Genomic DNA, 20,976 nt, shown 5'->3' on the forward strand with positions numbered 1-20,976 from the left:
AGACAAAGTGATGATAAGAGTAAATGTGGAGTTTAAGGATATCGGGGCTGCTAGCACTAATGGCGTAAACCACAATCAGTTAAAAGCATGAATAATTATGGGCTCTTATGTTAGTTACAGTTTCTGACCTTGAGAATCCTTTTATAAACAGAATTAGTCAGCTTTGTGATTTAGCAGGTTGTGGTGTAGTTACAACACTGGGGGGCAGACGGGGCAGACACACACACATCATCATACACAGTATTAGGAAACAACTGGGTAATAATATCTCTAAGTACTCGCTGACCATTGTGACTACACATTAAAGGAAATGTTTGTTTTTGCTGTTAAAAAAGCATCGTAAATTGGGCTCAGACGTCAACGTTTAGCCATGAAAATTATTTTGTGTGAAAAAATAGCTAAACATAGTTATTTCATTTTTCTCTTAAATTCTGGCAAATATAAGCAAATGATTTGAAGGCAATAGATTAATGTCCCTCCAGGAATTGTACAATTCTGCATAAAACGTTGCTGAACCTGTTTTTCATACCCACTGGCTCTATTTTGACTTAGACGTAATACTCATCTGAACTCTTTTAACTTCCATCTTTAAGTTCACTGACATCAGTACAGACAGACACAGCTGATGTGTTTAATCTTTATTCTGTGCTAAAATAACTTGTGAATGTAACTTAAATGTTTCAACAAAAAGTCCCACAGAGAAGCATTATGTTTTAAAACCAGCAGTTCAATTGTTAAAATATCACAGTTGTTATGTCACTTCAACATTTATAAATGTTTGCTCAATCATCGGATAACATTTTGTTTTAATTTTATGAATTAAATAAAACCATTTACTGACAAAAGTACTACAGTAATTTAAAATATACCAATGTGGTTTTTCTACACAAATGAGCAAATAATTAATGCTTGACAAGATCTGTCCCTGATCTAAACCACCATCACTTTTATTACATTTTAGTTTTCTATACAGCCCTTTTTAAAGTTATTTACAGTTAAAGTATATTTCAGTGTGTAACACATGAAGAACATAAACGTTAAAAGAAGATGCGCACAGATCCTTCACCAACACTCAGCGATTAAATAAACAGGAATCAAGAGGATGATGTCAGTATACATGTGGATCATTCTGACTACTATGGCATTAAATGATGCTACATTGGAGTGGATTATAATGGGATGGATATTGATAGGAAAGACGGCAGTCTTTCTCCTCTGGAATGAATCCACACTGCGGTAACATTGTTCACCTGCTGTAAAAACTACAGAGCAAACTGTAAAATCTAAATCTGTGCAACAGAAGCCTGGACGGGGAGGGGATCTTATTGGATATGTTAGGAGGGAATACCCACTTCCACCTTACGTACATAATAACAAATATCACTATAATGCTCCCCTTTCTCGTGATTTATATAAGAGGAAAAGAAAAGGAAACGCACTACAGGAATGTGTACGAGCAAATATTGCACTGTGCTCCGATTTTGTGCATATAATGAGTAGAATAGGAAGAGACTGGATTATAACAGCATGTCCTGAACCTCAAGCCATCTTCAAATTATAGTTGGACATTTTTGACAAATACGCTAGTTCACTGCAAGTGGATGGAAGATTTCCATCACTCAACAGCCAAACATTTCAATAGAAATCGGTAAAACTGACAAAACTGGTAAGTCCGTACTTGAAGTGACCCTTTTAAATCCAATATAAAGGCACATAAAGAACACCATCATGACACACTTCAGAAAGCAAACTTAGTCTCCTGTGTCCTTCCTTCTCGGGTTTCCCTTGAAGTCATACACAAGCAACATAATTAAAACCATTAACAACAAACTAAATACATCTAAATACTTTGGATAAAATATGAATGCTGCGTTCATGTTATTGGGAATAATCGGAAGTTTCCTTAGGTCCCTTGAAGACAGAACAATAAAATGGATTTATGTTATTTTAGGACGGTACACAACTTCATAATCTCATGTCATGAGACAACAACGCTCATATCTAAAGCAGTAACATGGCGGACAGAAGTAAAAGTTGGGATACAGTAAGAAACTTAAATAATTAACACATTGCTTATCGATTTCTGCTCCTATGTTATTTGTAATATGGTTATACCGTAATTTGCTGTTCACGTGAAGTGACAGGAAAAATATACTGCTATCAGCGTGTCGTGCTCTATCGAATTAATAAAATACAAAATTGTCTCTGTAACGTCAATGTTGGTAATTGTTAAATGGACTTTATATTAAGTCTTTCTAGTCTTCTGATCACTCAAAACGCGTTGTTTTCACATAATGGCTTAAAGCTAATAAAGGCAGAAGAACGACTTCCCAACTCTGTGGATTGGATTATCCGAGGGGCGCATGAATGCAGCATTAAGTCCTGTAAAGTGCAATGTGTGTGTGGAGAGCCTCCTACACACCTTTTTATAATTGATGACATTAAAAAAAAACAGATGGATGGATATGGATGGCTTGGGTTAGGTCTGCGTCAAATTTCCATTTCCTTTCCCCTCCTCTCTCTAACTCGTGATCCTATTGGTCAGGTGTTTAAAGGGAGCGGTTCTCAGAGGAGCCCACCCAGACACAGCAGCAGCAGGATGTGCACAGTGAGCAGATAGAGGCTGAGCAGCAGAGGGGTGCGCTGACGGGAGCAGAAAGCCCCCCGCAGCATCCGCATCAAGCTGGGGCCGCCTCTCCGAGCCTGCAGGAGAGAGAGGACAAGGTTACATCCAGCTCATACGTCTGTATTATTATAGTTATTACTTTGACAAATGAGGTGGAAGGGGACATTAGAGGGAGCCTTACTCGAGTGACGGCTCCTTCCTGCTCGATAAAAACAGCCGTCTCCGAGTGATCCTCCTCCTGTGCCGAGTGCCATGTACCCTGGCTGTGACTAATAATAATAATAATAAAACAAATGTTAGTGGTGATAATTGGTCGATTAAACACATTTGAGAGCTTAAAGATTCACTTTTTAGATGCAGAACAAATATTCTGAAGCACTGTTTATTAACTGCGATTAAAAATCTTGATCATTCACTCAACGTTAAACACATAATATTTAACAATAACAAGCAATTTTGTGATCATGTTTATCAAGTTCTTCTATTTTAATAACTAAGTATCATTGTTTTGGATTGAAAAAAGCAAATTGTCTTTAGAAGTAATCCATTTTACATTACATAGTGATTTGATCTAATATACAGTATAACATTAAAATATTGCTTTAAGTTCCCTTGTCTTTTATCTTGCATCACTTTTCATACCGTTTGAGTTGATCCTGTGTGGCCATCAGCTGCTCCTCAGCAGCCACTCTCTGCTGCATCTCTTGATCTAGCCTGATGCAAGAATGAAATGGATTAGTATCCGTAAATGTTATCCTTAATCTTTTAAACAGTGTTTCAGGTAAAGTTTGACCTCTACTTTACCTTCCCTGCAGCTCTTTGACCTCAGCTATGTATGCATGGCTGTCTGACAGGCTGCTACGCTCCTGTGGGGCTCCGGGAGCGCTGTCCACTTCCTCTGTTCCCTGAAAAAAAGATTATAAAAGGATCCACGTTATATGAAGCATCCTTATCCTATGTTCTGTAGATTTTATAGGTTTAAATCAAACCTTGTGCAAGCTACATTTCTGGAGAGCTTTGGATCAAAGTCAAATATTTCTAACAACTTGAAGTCCAATTGTTATTCCCAAAGTGAGATGTGGAACCATATATTAAGGACACAAACATCTATAATGTTCCTTTGCAGTCAGAAGTAGCAGCAGCTGTATACCTCTCTCTGATAGTGTTCCTGCTGGAGTTTGGGCTTCCGAGTGCGGGCCTCCTCCAGCATGGCGCTGAGTTGCCGCAGTTGTTGGTCTCTCTCTGAAAGAGTGGTGAGGGTCTGCTGCTTCAGCTGCTCCGCCTGAGCCATCCAGTCCATACGCTCCAGTCTGATAAGACCAAGACAAATTCATATTCAATCACAAACAGAAAAGCAGGGTTCCTACACCTCTAGTATCCTGGTACGTATGGCATTAATGCGTGGCATTTTCTTAATAATAAAAAAAAAAGCAACATAGTGATTCATCAAATCTTTCTTCCCATGTCTTAGCATTTATATAGACTTTTGAAAGACATTTATAAAACCAATTAAGGTCCTATTTTAAGATTCATACATTTGAAGACTAATTAAGGTCTTGAAACACTTTTGTGACATTTTGCTTTTCTAAACTCTGCCTCTGTGTCTCACCTGAGAGTTTCTATCTGCTGTTTGCCCATTTCCGCCACATTCTCCAGCTGCATGATGATACTGAGCATGTCTTCATTCCTCTTCCTCTCTTCATACAGCTCCTGGCTGACTTTAATCAGCTCTCCGGCTCCAAGTCGAGCCAGCTCTGACTTCAGCTTCTTGAGCTCAGTCGCCTGTGTCTGAAGCTGCTCTAGCTGCACACAAAGAGAAGGAAGGAGAAAAAATAGATGTTGGAATAGATGTCAATGAAAATCCACAACATCATATATTTCTTTGCCAGGAGATTTGTGATGTCCATAATATTTACATGTATTTGTCAGACATGTAACTCACCAGTCTCTCCCTGTCATTCTGCAGGGCTTGTAGTGCATTCTTCAGACCCCACACTTCTCCAGTGGAGCCCCCGGGGCTGCTGGGTACTGGGACGCCCCCTGCTTTACTCATCTCCTCCAGTCTCAGGCTCAGTTCCTGGGCCTTGTTCAGAGCCTGGTCCCTGCTGTCCTGCAGGGAGGCCATGGCTTTTGAGAAGGACTGATTCTCTGCTCTCAGCTGCGTGGTCATCTCTCTCTCTGCCAGCAGACTCTGTTCCACAGCCAGCAGGTCTCTGGCCAGCTCCGCCACCCTCTCCTGAGCGTTCTCTGACTCTGTCCGCATCACCCCCCCCTCCCATCGCAGCTCTGACAGCTCTTTGCTCCTGCCCTGCTGCTCCTGTCTCTCCTTCTGTAATCTCTCCTCCAAAGCCTCCACTTGCTCTCTGGCTGCTTGCAGCTGCTCCCTTAGCTTCTCCACCTCTGCACCGGGAGCATCTATCACCTGTGGTGCAGCCTGGCTTAGAGCCTCCCTTTCCACTTTCACTGCTTCCACTCCCGTCTCTCCGGCTCTGATTACACTCTTTACCTGACTTTCTAATTCCGCAATGCGTGCTCTCTGAGCTGCCAGAAGCTGCTTGTGCTGAGAGTCCTTCATGCTCAGGACTTGGTTCAGTTCATCGCGGTAGCCGTGGAGCTGAGCGGACAGCTGAGACCTTTCAGCATACAGGTCGTCTCTCTGGACCAGCAGAGAGCGCAGCTCTTCTTTCAGGCTGTTGTTCTCCCCTGCCGCCTCTTGGATCAGACCGTCCTTCTCCAGCATCACCTGACACACACAACAACATTCGTATATCATCAGCTGGGCATACAACTCACAGAAGAAATGAATGAAAGGGTCTATCAAAAGCACCATTACAAGCTCTCTGTGCCTGACATATTTTTCACTTTCTTAAAAAAGGAAGGTTGTCTAAAAGGTTTGCAGACACGTGCCTTAAACTTCATAACAATTAAGCCATATGTTCTAATAATACTTAAAGTTACAACATTTTTTGCAGGATTCTTTTTGAGACTATGTTTGGAGTATTTAGGATTAAAATAAAGCATATATCTAGTCAAGCTACCATCCCTCAAAAACTTCAGGATGTCAGGATTGTTCTAATACAGAAAAGAAAAAGGTATGAACTAATGTGTAACTCAGAGAATCATTTTCCTCTTGCTGTGTTTCATTATTGCTTCTTAAACAAGGAGTTTGTTAAGATGTGCTCAGGAACTAACAGCTTTGAGCAATTCTTTCCAGTTCCTGTGAGGTATTACATTGAAAATAAACATGATTTCCTCTACTACCAATACTCTAAGCTTTAGGTTTGTGTGTGTTACCTGCAGGTGTTTCTCCTCCAGCTGTTTGTACATGTTGAGCACTCGGTCTCTGTCATCCTGCAGGGAGCCCATGGCCTTCATGAAAGAGTCCAGTTTGGTTTTTCTGTTGTTGCTCTCCTCTTCAGCCTTTCGCAGTTTTTCTTCCAGATCCCTCAGTTCCCCTCTCCTCTGCTCCAGCTCCTCCTCAGCTTCCTTTGCCCTGCTGTCGGCCTCCTTTCTAGCCTCCTCTGCAGCCTGGGAAACAAAAACAAACATGAGAAGTGAACAATTTGTCAACAATATATAGGGAATGCTGCAGATAAAAACCTATAAATACCTGAGCAACAGCATGCTCCTTCTCTCCCAGCATTTCCACTTCTCTCCTTTCCTTCTCATTTAACTCAGTCTGCAGACTCTCTGTCAGGGCTTTAGAGGAGCGCAGGTCTGTCTCTAGTTGCTCCACGTTCAGACACAGCCGCCTCTCTTCGGCCTCCCGCTCACTCAGCTCTGTCCTGGCTTGGTCCACTTCACCCTGCAGCCGCCCGACAGCCTCCTCCAGAGCTCTGGCCCTCTGGTTGAGACTCTCCGCCTCTCTTTTCAGAGCGTGAGCTTCACTTTGCGCAGCCTGGAGCTCGGATGTAGTTTGCTGCAGCTTGTTTTTCACCTCCTCTAGGGCGGCTTGGCTCTCTGCGACTTTCTTTTCCTCCCCTTCCAGTTTCAGCTTCAAATCTTTCTCTGCCTTCTCCAGCCTTAAAGAAGAAGAAACATCTTGTAAGTTTTAAGCTAAAAAGCTAAATACAATCAAGGAAAAATGGAGAGGAAGAGGACGTTTTTACCTGTCAACTGATAGCTGAAGTTGCTCCTTCAGAGCAGATTCTCTCTGAAGCTGTTCTGTCAGATCCTTTGCTCGTGTCTCAGCTTCCCGCACCTCGGCCTCCTTACCCTGCAGAGAGTCACTAAAGCGAGTCTCCCATTGTTTGGTCTCGTCCAAAACTCTGTCTCGGTCGTCCTGCAGTGAGGACATGCAGCGCGAGAAGGCAGCTAACCTGGCCAGAGACTCGTCCAGACGGGCTTGCAGCTCCTGGGCTCGTCTCTCGGCTGCTCTTGCGACCTCTCTGGCCTCTAGGGTCGCTTCTTCTTCCTTGTCCCGCTCTCTGTCCACCTCGTCCAGTCTCAGCTCCATCTCCTTCAGTTCGCCTCCGAGTCTGAACCTCACAGAGTCCAGGGTCTGCTCCGCCTCTGCTTTCATCGAGGCCTCTCTCTGTTGGGCGTTCTGCTCCATGGTATTCCTCTCCGCTATAGCTACGCTTGCCTGCTTCTGGGCCTCAACCAGCTGAGATTTACAGGTATCCAACTCTGCTTCTGTCCTTTTCAGGTCATCTAGAGTTTTAGAAGTCTCCAGTTGGGATTGTTCTAGCTTATTCTGGAGCTCGTCGTAACCTTGCTGCAGCGCCTTAGCGTCTCTACCCATCTCGCTGATCCTCTCCTGGTACTTGATGCAGTCCCTCTGCAGCTGCCGGACCTCCAGCTGCTTCTCCCTCAGCAGCTCCTCCAGCTGCCGCGTTCTGCTCTGGCTGCCTTCCCTGACCCTCTGAGCGGACCTCAGCTGCTGCTCCAGCTCCCTCTGTTTACCAGACTCTGCTTCTGCTTCTGCTCTCTCTCTCTGCGCTTGCCTCATGTCCTCCTCCAGCCTGGCGGCCCGGTCGCTCTCGCTCTGCGCCTCGGCCTCCAACTCGGCCCGCTCCCTCGCCAACCGCTCCACCTCCCGCTGCAGCTCGGCCAAGTGCTCCCGGTTGTCCGCCGCCTCCTGCTGGTAGTCTGCGATGCTCCCGTTGAGCTGGGCCAGCTGGTTCATCAGACGCTCCTCCAGGTTGTCCTTCTCGGTTTCGAGGCTCCTGAGCAGCTCTTTGAACTGCGCCTCCCTCTTTGCACCCTCCTCCACCAGGCTCCGTTCTCTCTCTTTGCCCTCTTGGAGGCACTTCTCCAGAGAGGCCACAAGGCTCTCCTTCTCTTTACTCTCCTGGAGATCTCGCTCAAGAGAGGCCAGCTCCGCTTTGAGGCTAGCCTCCTGTTCCTGCCACAGTTCCCTCTCTGCATTGACAGCTGCTTCCATCTCCCTCATTTTCTCCTCTAATAAAACACTTTCAGTCATTTCTGCTTTTTCCTCAGAGTGTGTTTCTGGTGCAGGCGCTGCAGCTATTTGTTCAGCTTGTGTTTCTTCCAAGGGTTTTTCTTTGTCTTCATTCTGACTCTGAACAGGCTCTGCTGTGGTCATGGTTATATCTGATTGCTGGGCAGTGACTACCTCTTCTTCAACAGCTGCATTAGTTCTATTGTCCTCTTTCGGTCCTGTTTGGGCAAGCTGTTCCTTCAGTTCCTCAATCTGCTGCCCTAAAGAGTCTCTTTCTGCCACAGTAGCATCCAAGTCAGCTTTCAAAGCCCCCAGCTCATCCTGAAGTCTTTCAAGCTCTGCTTTGAGAGCCCTTCCCTCTCGCTTTACCACGGTCTTGTCCTGCATCTCTCTGAGTCTCTCATTCTCTTCCTCTAACTCCATTATTTTCTGCTGCTTTCCTTTGGCAAACTTTCTCATTTTGTCTTTCACCAAATCCACCTCTTTCTGTGCCTCTTCTCCTTGTCTCTCAGCTTCCTGCCTCCCGGCCTCGTGCGCCCTCACCTTGGTCGCGAGGTCCTTCCTCTCCTGCCGGGCGGCTTCCAGGACTCGCCGCACTCGCTCGGCCTCGTCGCTCACGTTTTCGTACGACTTGAGCAGAGTCTCGTACTCGTCCTTCATGCCTTGAACCTTCTCCTCCCATTCTCTGCAGGCTTTGGCTGCCTCTTCTCTGGCCAGCTCCACTTCCCGCTTACAGGCGTCTTTCTCACTCACTATGCCCTCCATGGCCAGTTTGAGGCTCTCGCAGGATGATCCTAAGCTTTGGTTTTCCACTAATGTCCGGTCAACTTCATCAATCAGTCTGACTCTTTCCGCTCTCAGCTTCTCCAGCTCATTTTCAACAGACTCCATTTTCTGCTTCAGCTTTTTAATGAGCTTCTCAGTTTCAGCCAGCTGTTCCTTTTTGGTTTTGTTTTCTTTTAAGACCTCTTTGCGAGAAATCAGAGCAGCCTGAAGTTTCCTTTGAAGCTGCTGGGTCTTTGCCTCGCTGTCTTTTTCTTCCTCTTGCTTCTGTGGAACCTCGACCTCTAACCTTTGGGATTTTTCTTGCTCAGCATTCAGTTCTTCCTGTAAAGAAACTATCAGCTGATCCTTCTGAGACACCGTGTCCTGCATCGAGTGTATGAGAGAGTTCTGCTCGCTAAGCTGCTGACCTAGCTCCATGATTTCAAGGTTCTTATTGTCGAGGAACTCCTTGAAGTCCTCCACCTCCGCCTGAAGAGTTGTGATGGAGGATGTGGAATCTTCAGATGTTGCTTTTGCTGCAATTTCCATCTCTGCTTTCAGGGTTTCAGCGTAAGCCTCAGCTTGGTGAAACTTTTCTCTGAGATCATTAACTTCCTCTGAGAGTGCATCAATCTGTCTTTCCTTTTCTCGTAGGGCCTGCAGCTCTTCGCCCAATTCCAATAATTCAGCCTCCTTCAGTGACAAACTGGTGTGGGTTTCCTGCAGCTGCTTCTCTAGCTCTGCGTTAGCCATCCGCACGGTCTGGATCTCTCCTCTGAGGGCTTGCAAAGACTCATCCATTTGTTCAGAAAAGACCGACTGCTCTGCAGGTTGCTGGACCGGATCACTGGATTGTGGTTGTGATGAATCTGTCTCCGACGTGGCAAAATCCACCCATTCCTCCTGGACCCAATCACTTGTTACTTGCTTTTCCATTTTTTCAGCCAGTTGCTTGGCCTCTTTGGGAGGTTCAGTGCTTATTTGTTCTTCTAATTCTCTCAATTTAGCCAGAAGAACTTCTCTCTGAGCGCTCTGCTCCTCAGATCGTTCTACGAGCTCACTGTATTCTTCTTTCTGCTGCTTCAGCTGTTCCCGGTGGTGCCTGTCTTTCTCTTTGGCTTTGCGGATGGTTTCCTTGCGAGATTCTTGAGCCTCCTGAACTTTCTTCTGAAGAGTTTCGCACTCTGCTTCAAGAGAGGCCACTTGGGACTGTAACGCAGTTATTTCAGGGGGACCGTCAGCCTGCTGAGAGCGTTCAGCTTCTTCAATTAGCTTTTTATTCACGGCAAGTGTTTCGGTGAGAGCTTGATCCTGTTGAGTCATCTTCAGATCAAGGGCCTCAACCGCCTCTTCTTTGGTTCTTAAAGTTTGTTGGAGTTCGAGGAGTTTGGCGTCCATTTCCTGGATCTCCTGCCCTCTGGATTGTTCTGCCTCTGGGATGTCTGCAGGAGTTTCAACCTCTCGCTCTTTCAATTTCTTCACTTCTACATCAAAATCAGCAACCTTCTTCATGAGCTCTTTGCGCTGCACAAGTGCAGCCTGCAACTTCTTCTTGGTGGTCATCAGTTGGGTCTCCAGCACGCCTTTCTCCTTTCGCACACTAGTGAGTTCATCATCTACATGAGCGCCTGAGTCTTCAGAACTCTCTTTCTGTTTCTCGTCTCTGACTTTCTCAAAGTCTACTATCTGCTCCTTCAGCAATTTGACTTCACCATTTATCTGGAACTTCTCTTCCTCTGCTTGGAGGAGTTTTGCTGACATACTGTCATTGAGCTCCATCACTTCTTGCTCCTTTTGTCCGAGAAGGAGTTGCAGCTCGCTGATCTCCGTGTCCTTTATTGATAGAGTGTCATTATTGAGCTCTGATGTCTGAGAGTATTCCAACATGCTGTTTTCCATCTCTTGGAGTCTCCTTTCGAGCTCAGAGGAGAGGAGCTCCCTTTCCTCCAGCTGAGCACTGAGCATCCTGACATGCCCCTCCTGCTCTGAGAAAGCTTGTTGAGCTGTTTCCAGATCTGCCTGCAGGGCCTGGGTCCTCTCTTCCTTAGTTTTACTTTGACTGCTCAAAATGTCTATCTGTTCTTCTAGAAGCTGCATTTCAACACCGTATTTCTCCACCCCAGAGCTGCTGTTCTGAGAGAGCTTTTCCATCTCCTCTCTGGTGGATTGAAGTTCCTCTTCAAAACTATTGGACTGGGATTCTGCTTCTTCTTTGGCAGCAGTAAGATACTGTGTCTCTTCTTCCAAGCTCTTGATTTTCTCCTGTGACTCTGCAGCTGCCTCTCTGAGCCTCTGAAGCTCAGCCAGAATCTCACTGTACCTCTTCTGGAGCTCCTCAGCTAAAGCCTGAGCAAAGACCTGACCAGAGGATATGCTGCCCTCTGTGGTGGAAGAACTCTGCTGAGTCACGTGAACTTGAACCGTCTCTCTGATAATGACAGAGGAGGAATCGACTTGAACTGTGGAGGTTTCCTGCTCCATGCTCGTCGCCTCCCAGGACTGCAGCTGGCTAAAGTCCTGCAGGTTGGACGGCCACTCTTGGCCTCCATCTTGATTCAAAGCTTCCAGGAGGGTCCAGCTGCTGTGGGCCACCTCTGAATCACTACTGGCCACCATCTCATCTGAGGAGGCTCCTTTGGATTCTTCCGGGGACTCGGACTGGTCTCCGATGAGCTCTGGGCTGCTCTCAGTACCAGCAGACATGGAGAAGACTGACGTGTCTTCGGCAACTAAGGTGGTTTCGTCGTCACGTGAATCCTCCATGAAGCCAGAAAGAGCTGCAGAACTGTCATGGAGGGGCGTATCGGCATCCTGACCCTGATCTGGGGTCTGTTCGTAGTTTTCAGACGATGCAACCCCACTGGCGCTCTGCTCAGTGGCCTGTCTGAGGGACTCTCGCAAGGCCAGCAGCTCCTTGTCTCTTTCTAAAAGCTGCTGCTCTAGTTCCAGTATGTGCTCTGTGAAAGACAATAACAGGAGATGGTATTTAGCATTTCTGTTACTTCTTGAATTCTCAAAATGTAATTGAATGGCACACTGATTTGGTCCTGATGTTTGTTATTTTATATAACTGCTGTCACAAAATAAAGAACTCAAAATCTACAGCAGTAGTAGTAGCAAATCACTATAGTTGTAAACTAAAGGTAGTGGAGTAGAAGGATAATGTAGCAAAAAATCACTGGCTGACACAAGTTATAGCTCAATTAATTTTTTTAAAGTGGCCTAGCCACCAAGAGCTCTTTACTTGTTTGATTGTACGTATGCTTCCATTTAATGTATGAGTTTTATCTTGGAAAAACAAATCCAATTTGTGTACCATGTTTAGCTTCAGTTGAATCCTGGCCCGATGGTTCAGTCACATCATCTCTTTCAGGTGTCTGAAACAAAAACATTTCAAATTGCAGAATTACATTTGTTTGACCTTATTATTAAAACATATACTAAAGAAACCCTTTAAAAAGCTTGACATGGCTTCTATCATTGTCCTTAAATCTATGTCAGCACTATATATGGCCTTAAGTGAAGACGGGATAAGACAGTAAGGTATAACAGTTGATCAGTGCAGAGGGGATAAGGGACATTTCATTTCAGAGGATAAGAGCAGTCAACTTGCCCTTTACTCGCAAAATAAAAGCTGACTGTGCAAACGGTATATCAATGAAAGAGGAACATACAATGACACGGCTGTCTGACATTGTAGATATTAAGAACTACTTTAGCTTTTTACACCTCAGTCTATACCAAGCTTTTAGTCCCACAATAACATTTATTTTAAACTTTAAAAGTTAAAGCATGTGCAGAGCATCAGAGAGCTTATTTACAAGTTTACATTTGATACAAAACAAGTTGCTTCTTCTTCAGCCTAGCATTAGCATGATGTTTATAAATCATATCTGGTGTGAATGCATGCAAAATGCTCTGTTTGGAATGTGACAAAACCGGAGAGACCACATTTGTAGGTGGCCAGGCTCGCATTGTGCATCGTTCCTCAGATATGTGTGAATGTGATCCGTGCAGCATGACCACAATTTAAAGAAGAAAACCTGCCCAGCGAGTTGACACTGCAGGTCACCCAACTCTTCCTATCGGCCGAATGTCTTTGACAGAAACGACAGAGAGAATCTAGTCTTCTTCTAGTCTATAAATGCAAAAGCCTGCCATGACTCAGATAATGCATCCAGATACAGATCATATGTAAATATTAGCACTCACTGTTATAAGGTTATGCTCCAGCTGTTGTATCCTGGCAGCAGTTTCCTCATGTTCTGTGGTATTTCTGTCAAGTTGATCTGAAAATTGAAGATTCATGTTATAGCATCTTAATAAAAAGGCTTGACACAAACACATTATGTTATAAACAAACACAAACACATTATGTTACCATGAAGGGTTTCCATGGTGTGGGTGAGATGTGCACAGCGTTGCTCGCTCTCACTGCGTTCCTCTCTCAGCCTGGTCAGTTGTGTCTCAATAGTCTGCACAGTGTCCAGGAACAGGGAGAGGTCAGAAGGGACGGGGACTTCCTCTGCTGCTTGCTCATCCTCGACAGCCAAAAAGCGAAGATGTTTCCAAATCTCAGCCAAGACCTCCCGCTTCTTCTGGGCATCTTCATGTTCCTCCTTCAGCGAGGCCAGCTCCTGCTCCAGTTTATCTACTTCTGATTGCTCCCTCTCTGAGGCGTCTTCGCTGGAATGAACAACAGCCTCTCTCAGGGATGCAAGCTCGCTTTCAAGCCGCAGTATTTCCGCCCTGTCGCTCTCTGAAGCATCATGGCTGGCTTGTACAGCTGCAAATTCAGCCTCTTTCATCAGAGACAGCTCTCTCTCCAATCTGGCAAATTCCATCCTCTCCCTCTCCAGAGCTTCCAGATTCCCATGCTCTGCCTCTCTCAAAGCGGCCAGCTCACCATCTTGCCTCACCAGCTCCGCCCTGTCCCTTTCGAAGTCCTCCAGGCTGGATCTGAGGGCTGCCACTTCTGCATCGGCCCTGCTGGCCTGTCCGCTCCACTGCTGCCTCTCCTCCTCCCGCTGCATGGCGGCCTCGGCCAGCTCCTGCTCCATCTGCCGGAACTGAGCGGTCAGGATCTGTGCAGAAATTAGACAAGAGAGAAGGAGGACTTGAGTGGGTGTGTTTTTTGTGGCTACGCCAAACAATGCATAATAATGTTGTGCCATCAAGATGAGGGTGTGTCTGTTTGAACAGTTTTCTTTTCATCTAGCAGGAGCAAGAATAATTGCAACATGTGCTGCCAGTGTGCAGAACAGTCAACATGCACTAAATCCAGCTCTGTACCTGTTTCTGTTGATCAGCGCTGCTCACTTCCTGCTGCAGCATTTCCAGCACTTGGGATCGAGAGTTTAAGGCCTCCTCGAGCTCCTCACAGCGCCTCTGTGCTGCATTCAGGGCCTGGGAGAGCAGAAAAACATAGTGACCAAATGATTGTATTAATGGTGAATTAATCTGTGATGTGTGGACATCATTTGCTATTTTACAAGCTAAAAAAAAACATTGCTTGTTGTGTTCTCCCCCTTAAGATGATCAGAAGCAAATTCCAGTGATTTGCCAGTTATCCATTTTCCTTCAGAATAAAGTGTTTAGGTTGTGTTCATCTGCGATGTTAGGACTAGAAGGTGTTATACTGTATGTTGCAGAGATTGTACTGTAAAAGAAAAACTAAATTGACATTTCATTAACCTATGTTTATTTGCGGTAATAACAAGCAGACTAATTGATAATCACCATATTAGTAAGTTGTAGCTATACAAATAAACAAAAAGAGAATAGAAAGAGAAGGAAAACCAAACTAATTCTTGGAGTAGGGGTAAAATGGGTTGATAAATATATAATCCTCACTTTGAATGCAAGTTATTTAAAGCACTCTTGGATGTTGTACCTGCTGAAGCTGGCCGTCACTCTGAGACTGTGCTGTGAGCAGCTCTTCTTCATGTTTCTGGATCTGTTCCTGGAAACGCACGTCCTTCTCACAGACCACAGCCTGCAGTTTCTGCAACTGAAAACAAAAGCACAAGAATTCATTTAGAAAGCAGAATCATGAATGAACTCTGTAATTGTTTTACACAATATGTCTATATGTTGCTATAAACACAGTGATGTCACCTGTTCAGCGTGGGCAGATTCCTTGTCCTGAAGGGTTTGCTCTGTGGTCCGGAGTCGCTCCTGCAGCTCTCTGCTGTTCGCCTCCTCCTCCCTCAGCCTGTTCCTCAGTTCTTGGAGCTCCTCCTCGACTGCAGTACCGGCTCCAGTGAAAGAGCTGTCTGGACTCTGCTGTAGACAAAACAGATGTTGGAATCAGATAAAAGCATTGAGCCTTATTGTTGGTTTTTAGTGAACAAGGGGCATATCTCAGTCTATATAGGAACTGAACTATAGGAACTATACAGGATACTGGAGGATGTTTTGCAACTATCATACAACCATGACCATTTTAAGTGTTCATACACACATTTAAAGAAGAAATTACAGCACTCTCTACGTACTTTTTTCAATTTTCAAGGATTACACTCGACATGGTAGGCACTAGTGATGGGAATTATGGCTCTTTGAAGGGAGCCGGATCTTATGGCTCCGTTCCTTTCAAAGAGCCGTTCAAAAGAGCCGGGGTTACTAGGTTTATCTGCGAAATAATCACCAGGATAATGATTGACTGTATTGCCAGACCTAATGTCAATAATCTGCATTGTAAACATGACACAAGGTGGCGCCATATCAATGTCATTCATGTCAGTGAATGTACTTTGAATTTACCCTCTGTATGTGTTAAGTAAATAAAGTTGCCTTGCCTTGAATGAAATTCACGCAACTCTTAATATTAGATACTGTGTTTTTAAGTGGCGATGGAGATTATTCGTTGACCCTGCTTTAAAGGATATATGCTTTTACAAATGGTGCGCTTTATCACTGCCTGGGTTTTGGTTGAAGTGCATCCAAATGCTGCTGCGTTTTCGCATTTGGCTCATTTTCCATCCGAAAAACACGTCGTCTACCTGTCCTGTACCACTTGTTATGACTTCTCTCTCTCGCGTATTCCGTTAAGAACCACCCCACCTCACTCCTCGTGCTGAAACCTACCAATCAGAGTAGGGGCGGGTCTTCACAGAATACATTTGGGGAACAAAATCAAGCTTTTTAAAAGGCGAGTGGATTTTGGCAGGCAGTGAGTGCGGACCAACGATTGAACGATAAAAAGAACGGCTCTCACCAAGTACGATTCGGTTCCCCTCGTTCGTACCAAAGAGCCGTTCAAAAGAATCGGCTCGTTCGTGACCGACACATCACTAGTAGGCACCTTGTATTAAGCCTTATTCAAACTTACTGGTGCTCCTCCTTGTCCTTTCAGCTCAGTGATCTGTTTGCTGAGTGAAGCCATCTTGGCTTTGGCCTGCAGTTTGAGTTTGGTGAAGCGGGCCTCAGCTTCGTCTTTCTCATTCTGTGGATATAAAGCAAAAAAACATTAGCGCTAATTGATAAAAGACATTGGCATAAAGAACACGATTAAGAGACTTTTGGACTCTCGATAGCAGACTCACACACAAAGATTATTTACCTTGAGCTTTGCATCTTTGTCAGACAGCGCAGTGTCTTTTTCTCGGATGAGCTCCTTCAGCTGGACCACCAGTTGTTCCAGATGAGCCAGCCTCTCCAAGGCCTCCTCAGGGGCCTCTGACTCCCCTGGAGCCTGGCCCTCACCGGCGGGGAGCTGAGGCACCAGCATGCCCTGCTCAAGGACAGAGAGAAGGTCCGTTTATTTGTTATGGTTAACTTTGTAAAACGAACCTGTAAAAACAGCTGAAATTGAACCAGATATTATTACATCTTTAGCTGAAAAGTAGAAGACACACTGAGCAAAACCCTTCATAATGATTTTTCATATTGTACTGTTGCTTTCTCACCTGTGGGTCTCCATCTTGGCCCTCCTCTCCAGAGAGCTCCTGGAGGACTGTGGCCAGACGGCTGAACATAAAGATGCCACTGCGAGGGGGAACAATATAACATCAGTAATGATGGTCAAATGTTTCCTTATCTGCTTCTAAAACATTGATTCCCGTTTACATTTAGTCAATAAGTGTGATAAAGAATTCCATGTTCATGGCTCCTTCTTTAACTGTGCGTAGGAATTTAGTGTTGTTACAATTGTGTAAAATGTTAACAACTTAGAATGAACATGAATATTACATTATTTTCTATATTTTGTTATTTTCAGAACAAGGCATTTTGCAGAACCATGCTTACAGAAATAACTATTCAACTTATTCTGTGCTAACATTTTCCCATATGTTGTACTTATTTGCATTTCCCCCTCACGCAAATATGTGCAAAGCAACACATTGGCAGAGATCCCCAACCTATCTTCTCCGAGTTGGATCGAACAGAGCCGACTTCCTCCGAACCAGCCTGACTTTCCACTGCGGCTGCGTCACTCTTTTTGTGAACAGCAACGATTATAGCTAGCTAACGCGAAAATGGACGGCAAACTTTGCAAGAGGCTGGACAACGGTGTCTTTAAAAATTAGAAGACACATATTAAGATAAAGAAACAGCAGTGTTAAGGAGACACTGTGCCAAGACACCCGGTGTTTACTCTGGCTGTAGTTTGCACAATTACAGTAAGTAAGCTAATGCTACTTAATGCTATCTAAAGCTGGTAAATAAGGACAGCTTCTTTAAAAATGCACAGCTGAGTTTTTCTCCTTGACGGATGACAGCTCTACTTTGCAACCCAGTGACTGGTGGAGCTTTTTTTTTAAAAGAAGGACATTTTGACTCACCTGTTCGAGTGCTTTCCAGGTGAATGTATCTGCTTTTTATGTGATATATTTCCTCGGATGGATGTCAGAGCATAGCCACATCACCAAACATTCCCGGAAACAACATTTCCTGTGTTCTGATTGGACAGCCGGGATCTGCGTGTATAAGGGACTGTCTGCAAATTCACAGGCGTGTACTTTCTAGGGAGTATCTGCATTTAATATACTTTAAAAAAAACACATTCAATTAGCCTCCAAACAGTATAATGATGGCAGGGCATGAACAAAGTTTGATCATGATCATCAACCATGCGAAGCAGCTTGGGAGGAGTCTGCTGCTGCTGTTTCACTACACCACAGTGTTTGTGGCCTTTGTGGGGCGCACAGTGCAGTGGATGGTGGACGCAGTGAAGTGGACCAGCCTGTTTGCACGCTACACAGTGTCAGTGTTTGACTCCATCTACAAATATCTGCACTGGGGAAGGAGGATAAGTGTCGCTGGTGGAGGTGCCAGAGAGATCTGCACGAGCTCTGACATGGATCATCAACATTGACTAAACTTATTTTAACTGTGTTGTTTACACCTAAGGCCAAATTGAGACAACCACAAAGACCGCACCGTGAACCTGAAGGGGATTTGGAAACTGAATATGAAGAAGGATAATGAGGCCTTACTGAAAACATATAGCTCTTTACTTTTTTAAGCTTTTAAATATAGCTATTTGTTATATGTGGTTACATAATGTGTATTCCATCATTCGAATTTGTCTTAAAGCTCTTCCAAAATGTTGGAAAAATATTGCTCTATTTGTGAGGTAAAATTGTTGCTGCGTTTCGTCACTCATATCTGCTGTTAATGCAAATGGGTTACAGGGTAATGCAAACTAGAGTAAAATGTGTTGCCTCTTCCGAATCTCATTATTGCACTACAGCAGGTGTAGGATTTTTTATTAAAAGCTACATACCAGCCAAATGTTGATTTTCTTAAATCGGTGCCTGTCTGAAGCATATTTAATTTTGCTGCAAAATATATTGTTTTTGTCCAGCAGGCCAATTCTTATGTGGTATTAGTAATGAAAATCCTTGAATGAACAATGAGCTTCCTGTGGAGATTATGCTTCCTGTGGTTTTCCTGTTATAATCTGAAACTCTTATCCTATTTTGCAAGTTTTATGGCCAGTTACGCTGCTCCTGAATGTATTCCAGAGGCAACTACTATTAATTAAACCATTCTTTAAATGTCGATGTGAGAAATTACAAAATTGGAAGTGAAATGTTGCTTTAAAAGGACCCACAGCTGCATTTACTAATGACGTTTTTATTTTTTGTTTTGTATTAGTGCATATATTTTAATATCAATATTTTGATAGCTCATTTAGCTTCCAGTTTATGCACTAACATGTATATATCTGTGTTATTTGTCTGTTTTAATGACTAATGAAGTTTTAAGAATGCATTGTTGGAAACATTAACTGCACTTCTATCTGCTGAATACCACTAACACAATACTGCTTAGGAAGATATGAAGATGGATTTATTATTTTACTTGTTTCTGGTATCATCACTGAGATCAAAAAGCGTTTTGCATTGTTTTTAAAGTAATGATACTAACTGTTATGTTTAATAAGTCACTGTAACAATCAGCCATGCCTTCTTGGTTTTAAACTGTGGTATCCCAATAAAATTCTCTATCGAATATATAGTAATGTTTTTATTTACAGCACCTTTAAAAACAAGGTGATTCACATGGTTAAACAAAAACTAACATAAGATACATGAACTATGCAAGGGTAATTATCACATTTCAAAGTTATTTGGTAAAGTGAGATGGTATGATTATAATAGGAAGTCGCATGTTAAGATTGTAGGCATACAACTGAATAATTTTCACTGTGACGAAGTAATAATACTTAGGTTTTTCAGTTTAAATATAGAAAAATAGAAATGTTGGTATGATGTGGTAAGACAGTGTTATAGACGTAGTACTGTATATAACCCGAAAAATCCCAAAAGTAATACAAAAAATAGGCTAAAACGGAAGAAATAAATACTGGGGAAAAAAAGCATCAAGGTGCAAGATATGTTTTGAGACATTATTTGAAAGACGTTACTGATTCTGCAAATCTCAGAAATAATGTTTTACAGTGGTCAATACACTTTTAGCCTGGAGGGACTGTACAAAAAAAGCTCATGTTAACTCTGGTATTTCCATCTTTTCTCCTATTTTGAACAATCCGGATCTTAGCAAATATTTGTTGTCAATCGATATAAACAAATGGACGAAATCAGGTATAAAGCAATTGAAACATTTGTTTCACAAAGATATAACAATCAAATCATTTAATGATTTAAGAGCAGAATATGACATTTCAAATAAGGATTTTTTCAGATACCTGCAAATTAGGAACGTGATCCAATCAATTATTAAAAGAGACCGGGATTGTTAGAAGAGGAGGAGATATTGATGTCATCGAGCACGATCAAAGGTAAAATTAGTGAATTTAATGCAGTTTTTTCTAAAAGAGCTCAGTCATCATTTCTAACCTTAAAAAAGATCTGGGAAAAGGATTTAGGGATACAGATAGATGAAACTACTTGGCTGAACATTTGTGAAAGAACACATTTTCCATTCACAAGCAATAAAATCAAAGAAGCAAACTTTAAATTTATCAACAAATTCTACCTCACACCCATAAAGATGCATAACATTTCCAAAGAAAACTCTCCAAAATGTCCGAGATGTAAAATAAAAGAAGGAACATTTATGCATCTGTTTTGGGATTGTGACCTCTTGAAACATTTCTGGGATTCGATTCATGCTCTCACAAAAGCCGTTTTAGACATCGAAATTAGCCTAAATCCATGTTTTTTCCTGTTAAATGACATGCCAAACTTTAAACTGAACCCAAAACATTACAGAATACTAATCACAATAACATATTTTGCCAAGAAATGTATACTTTTATTCTGGAAGAATGAACGTCCCCCAACATTTAAACTTTTCATTGATCAGATAACACATTTTTTACCTCTGGAGAAAATGACATTGGAAAAATATAATCGTGGACATATTTTTCAAGCTCTGTGGTTGCCATTGTTTTCGTATTTGGAAAACATATCTGAGATATGACCAGTGATGGAATGGTGCATTCTGTGGCTATTTGTCCTGACGGCCGGAAATACGTGTTATGGTGTTGTCATTGTCTACATTGTCACTGTATTGTATAATTATTTGTATTGTATAATTATTTGTTTGTTTTACTTGTCTGGTTTTTATTTTATTTTTTATTTATTTATTTTTTGGTTCTATTTTTTCCTTTTCCTTTTTATGTTTATTTTCATGGCTCTGTTGTTTAAGTTATATTGATAAGCATTTTTTGGTTTTGCCTGTGCGGGTATGTGTGGGTGGAGGGAGG

At 43.2% G+C, this 20,976-nt stretch overlaps 1 protein-coding gene across 1 annotated transcript; it reads right to left on the reverse strand.

The window, feature by feature from the left end:
- Positions 1–623: 623 nt before the first annotated feature.
- Positions 624–19,248, reverse strand: golgb1 (golgin B1). Its single transcript, XM_034133675.1, has 20 exons — positions 17,582–19,248; positions 16,706–16,784; positions 16,360–16,530; positions 16,129–16,242; positions 14,913–15,080; positions 14,689–14,805; positions 14,088–14,201; positions 13,177–13,879; positions 13,008–13,084; positions 12,112–12,172; positions 6,736–11,752; positions 6,237–6,648; positions 5,921–6,154; positions 4,569–5,369; positions 4,236–4,429; positions 3,777–3,936; positions 3,431–3,531; positions 3,269–3,340; positions 2,808–2,895; positions 624–2,703 (listed from the first exon to the last, which is right to left on the reverse strand). Exons 2-20 carry the CDS (start codon positions 16,772–16,774, stop codon positions 2,566–2,568), a joined length of 8,811 nt encoding a protein of 2,936 aa, XP_033989566.1. The 5' UTR covers positions 16,775–16,784; positions 17,582–19,248; the 3' UTR covers positions 624–2,565.
- Between the last annotated feature and the right edge of the window lie 1,728 nt (positions 19,249–20,976).

This window comes from Trematomus bernacchii, unplaced genomic scaffold, assembly GCF_902827165.1.
Source record: "Trematomus bernacchii unplaced genomic scaffold, fTreBer1.1, whole genome shotgun sequence".
Classification (NCBI taxonomy): domain Eukaryota; kingdom Metazoa; phylum Chordata; class Actinopteri; order Perciformes; family Nototheniidae; genus Trematomus; species Trematomus bernacchii.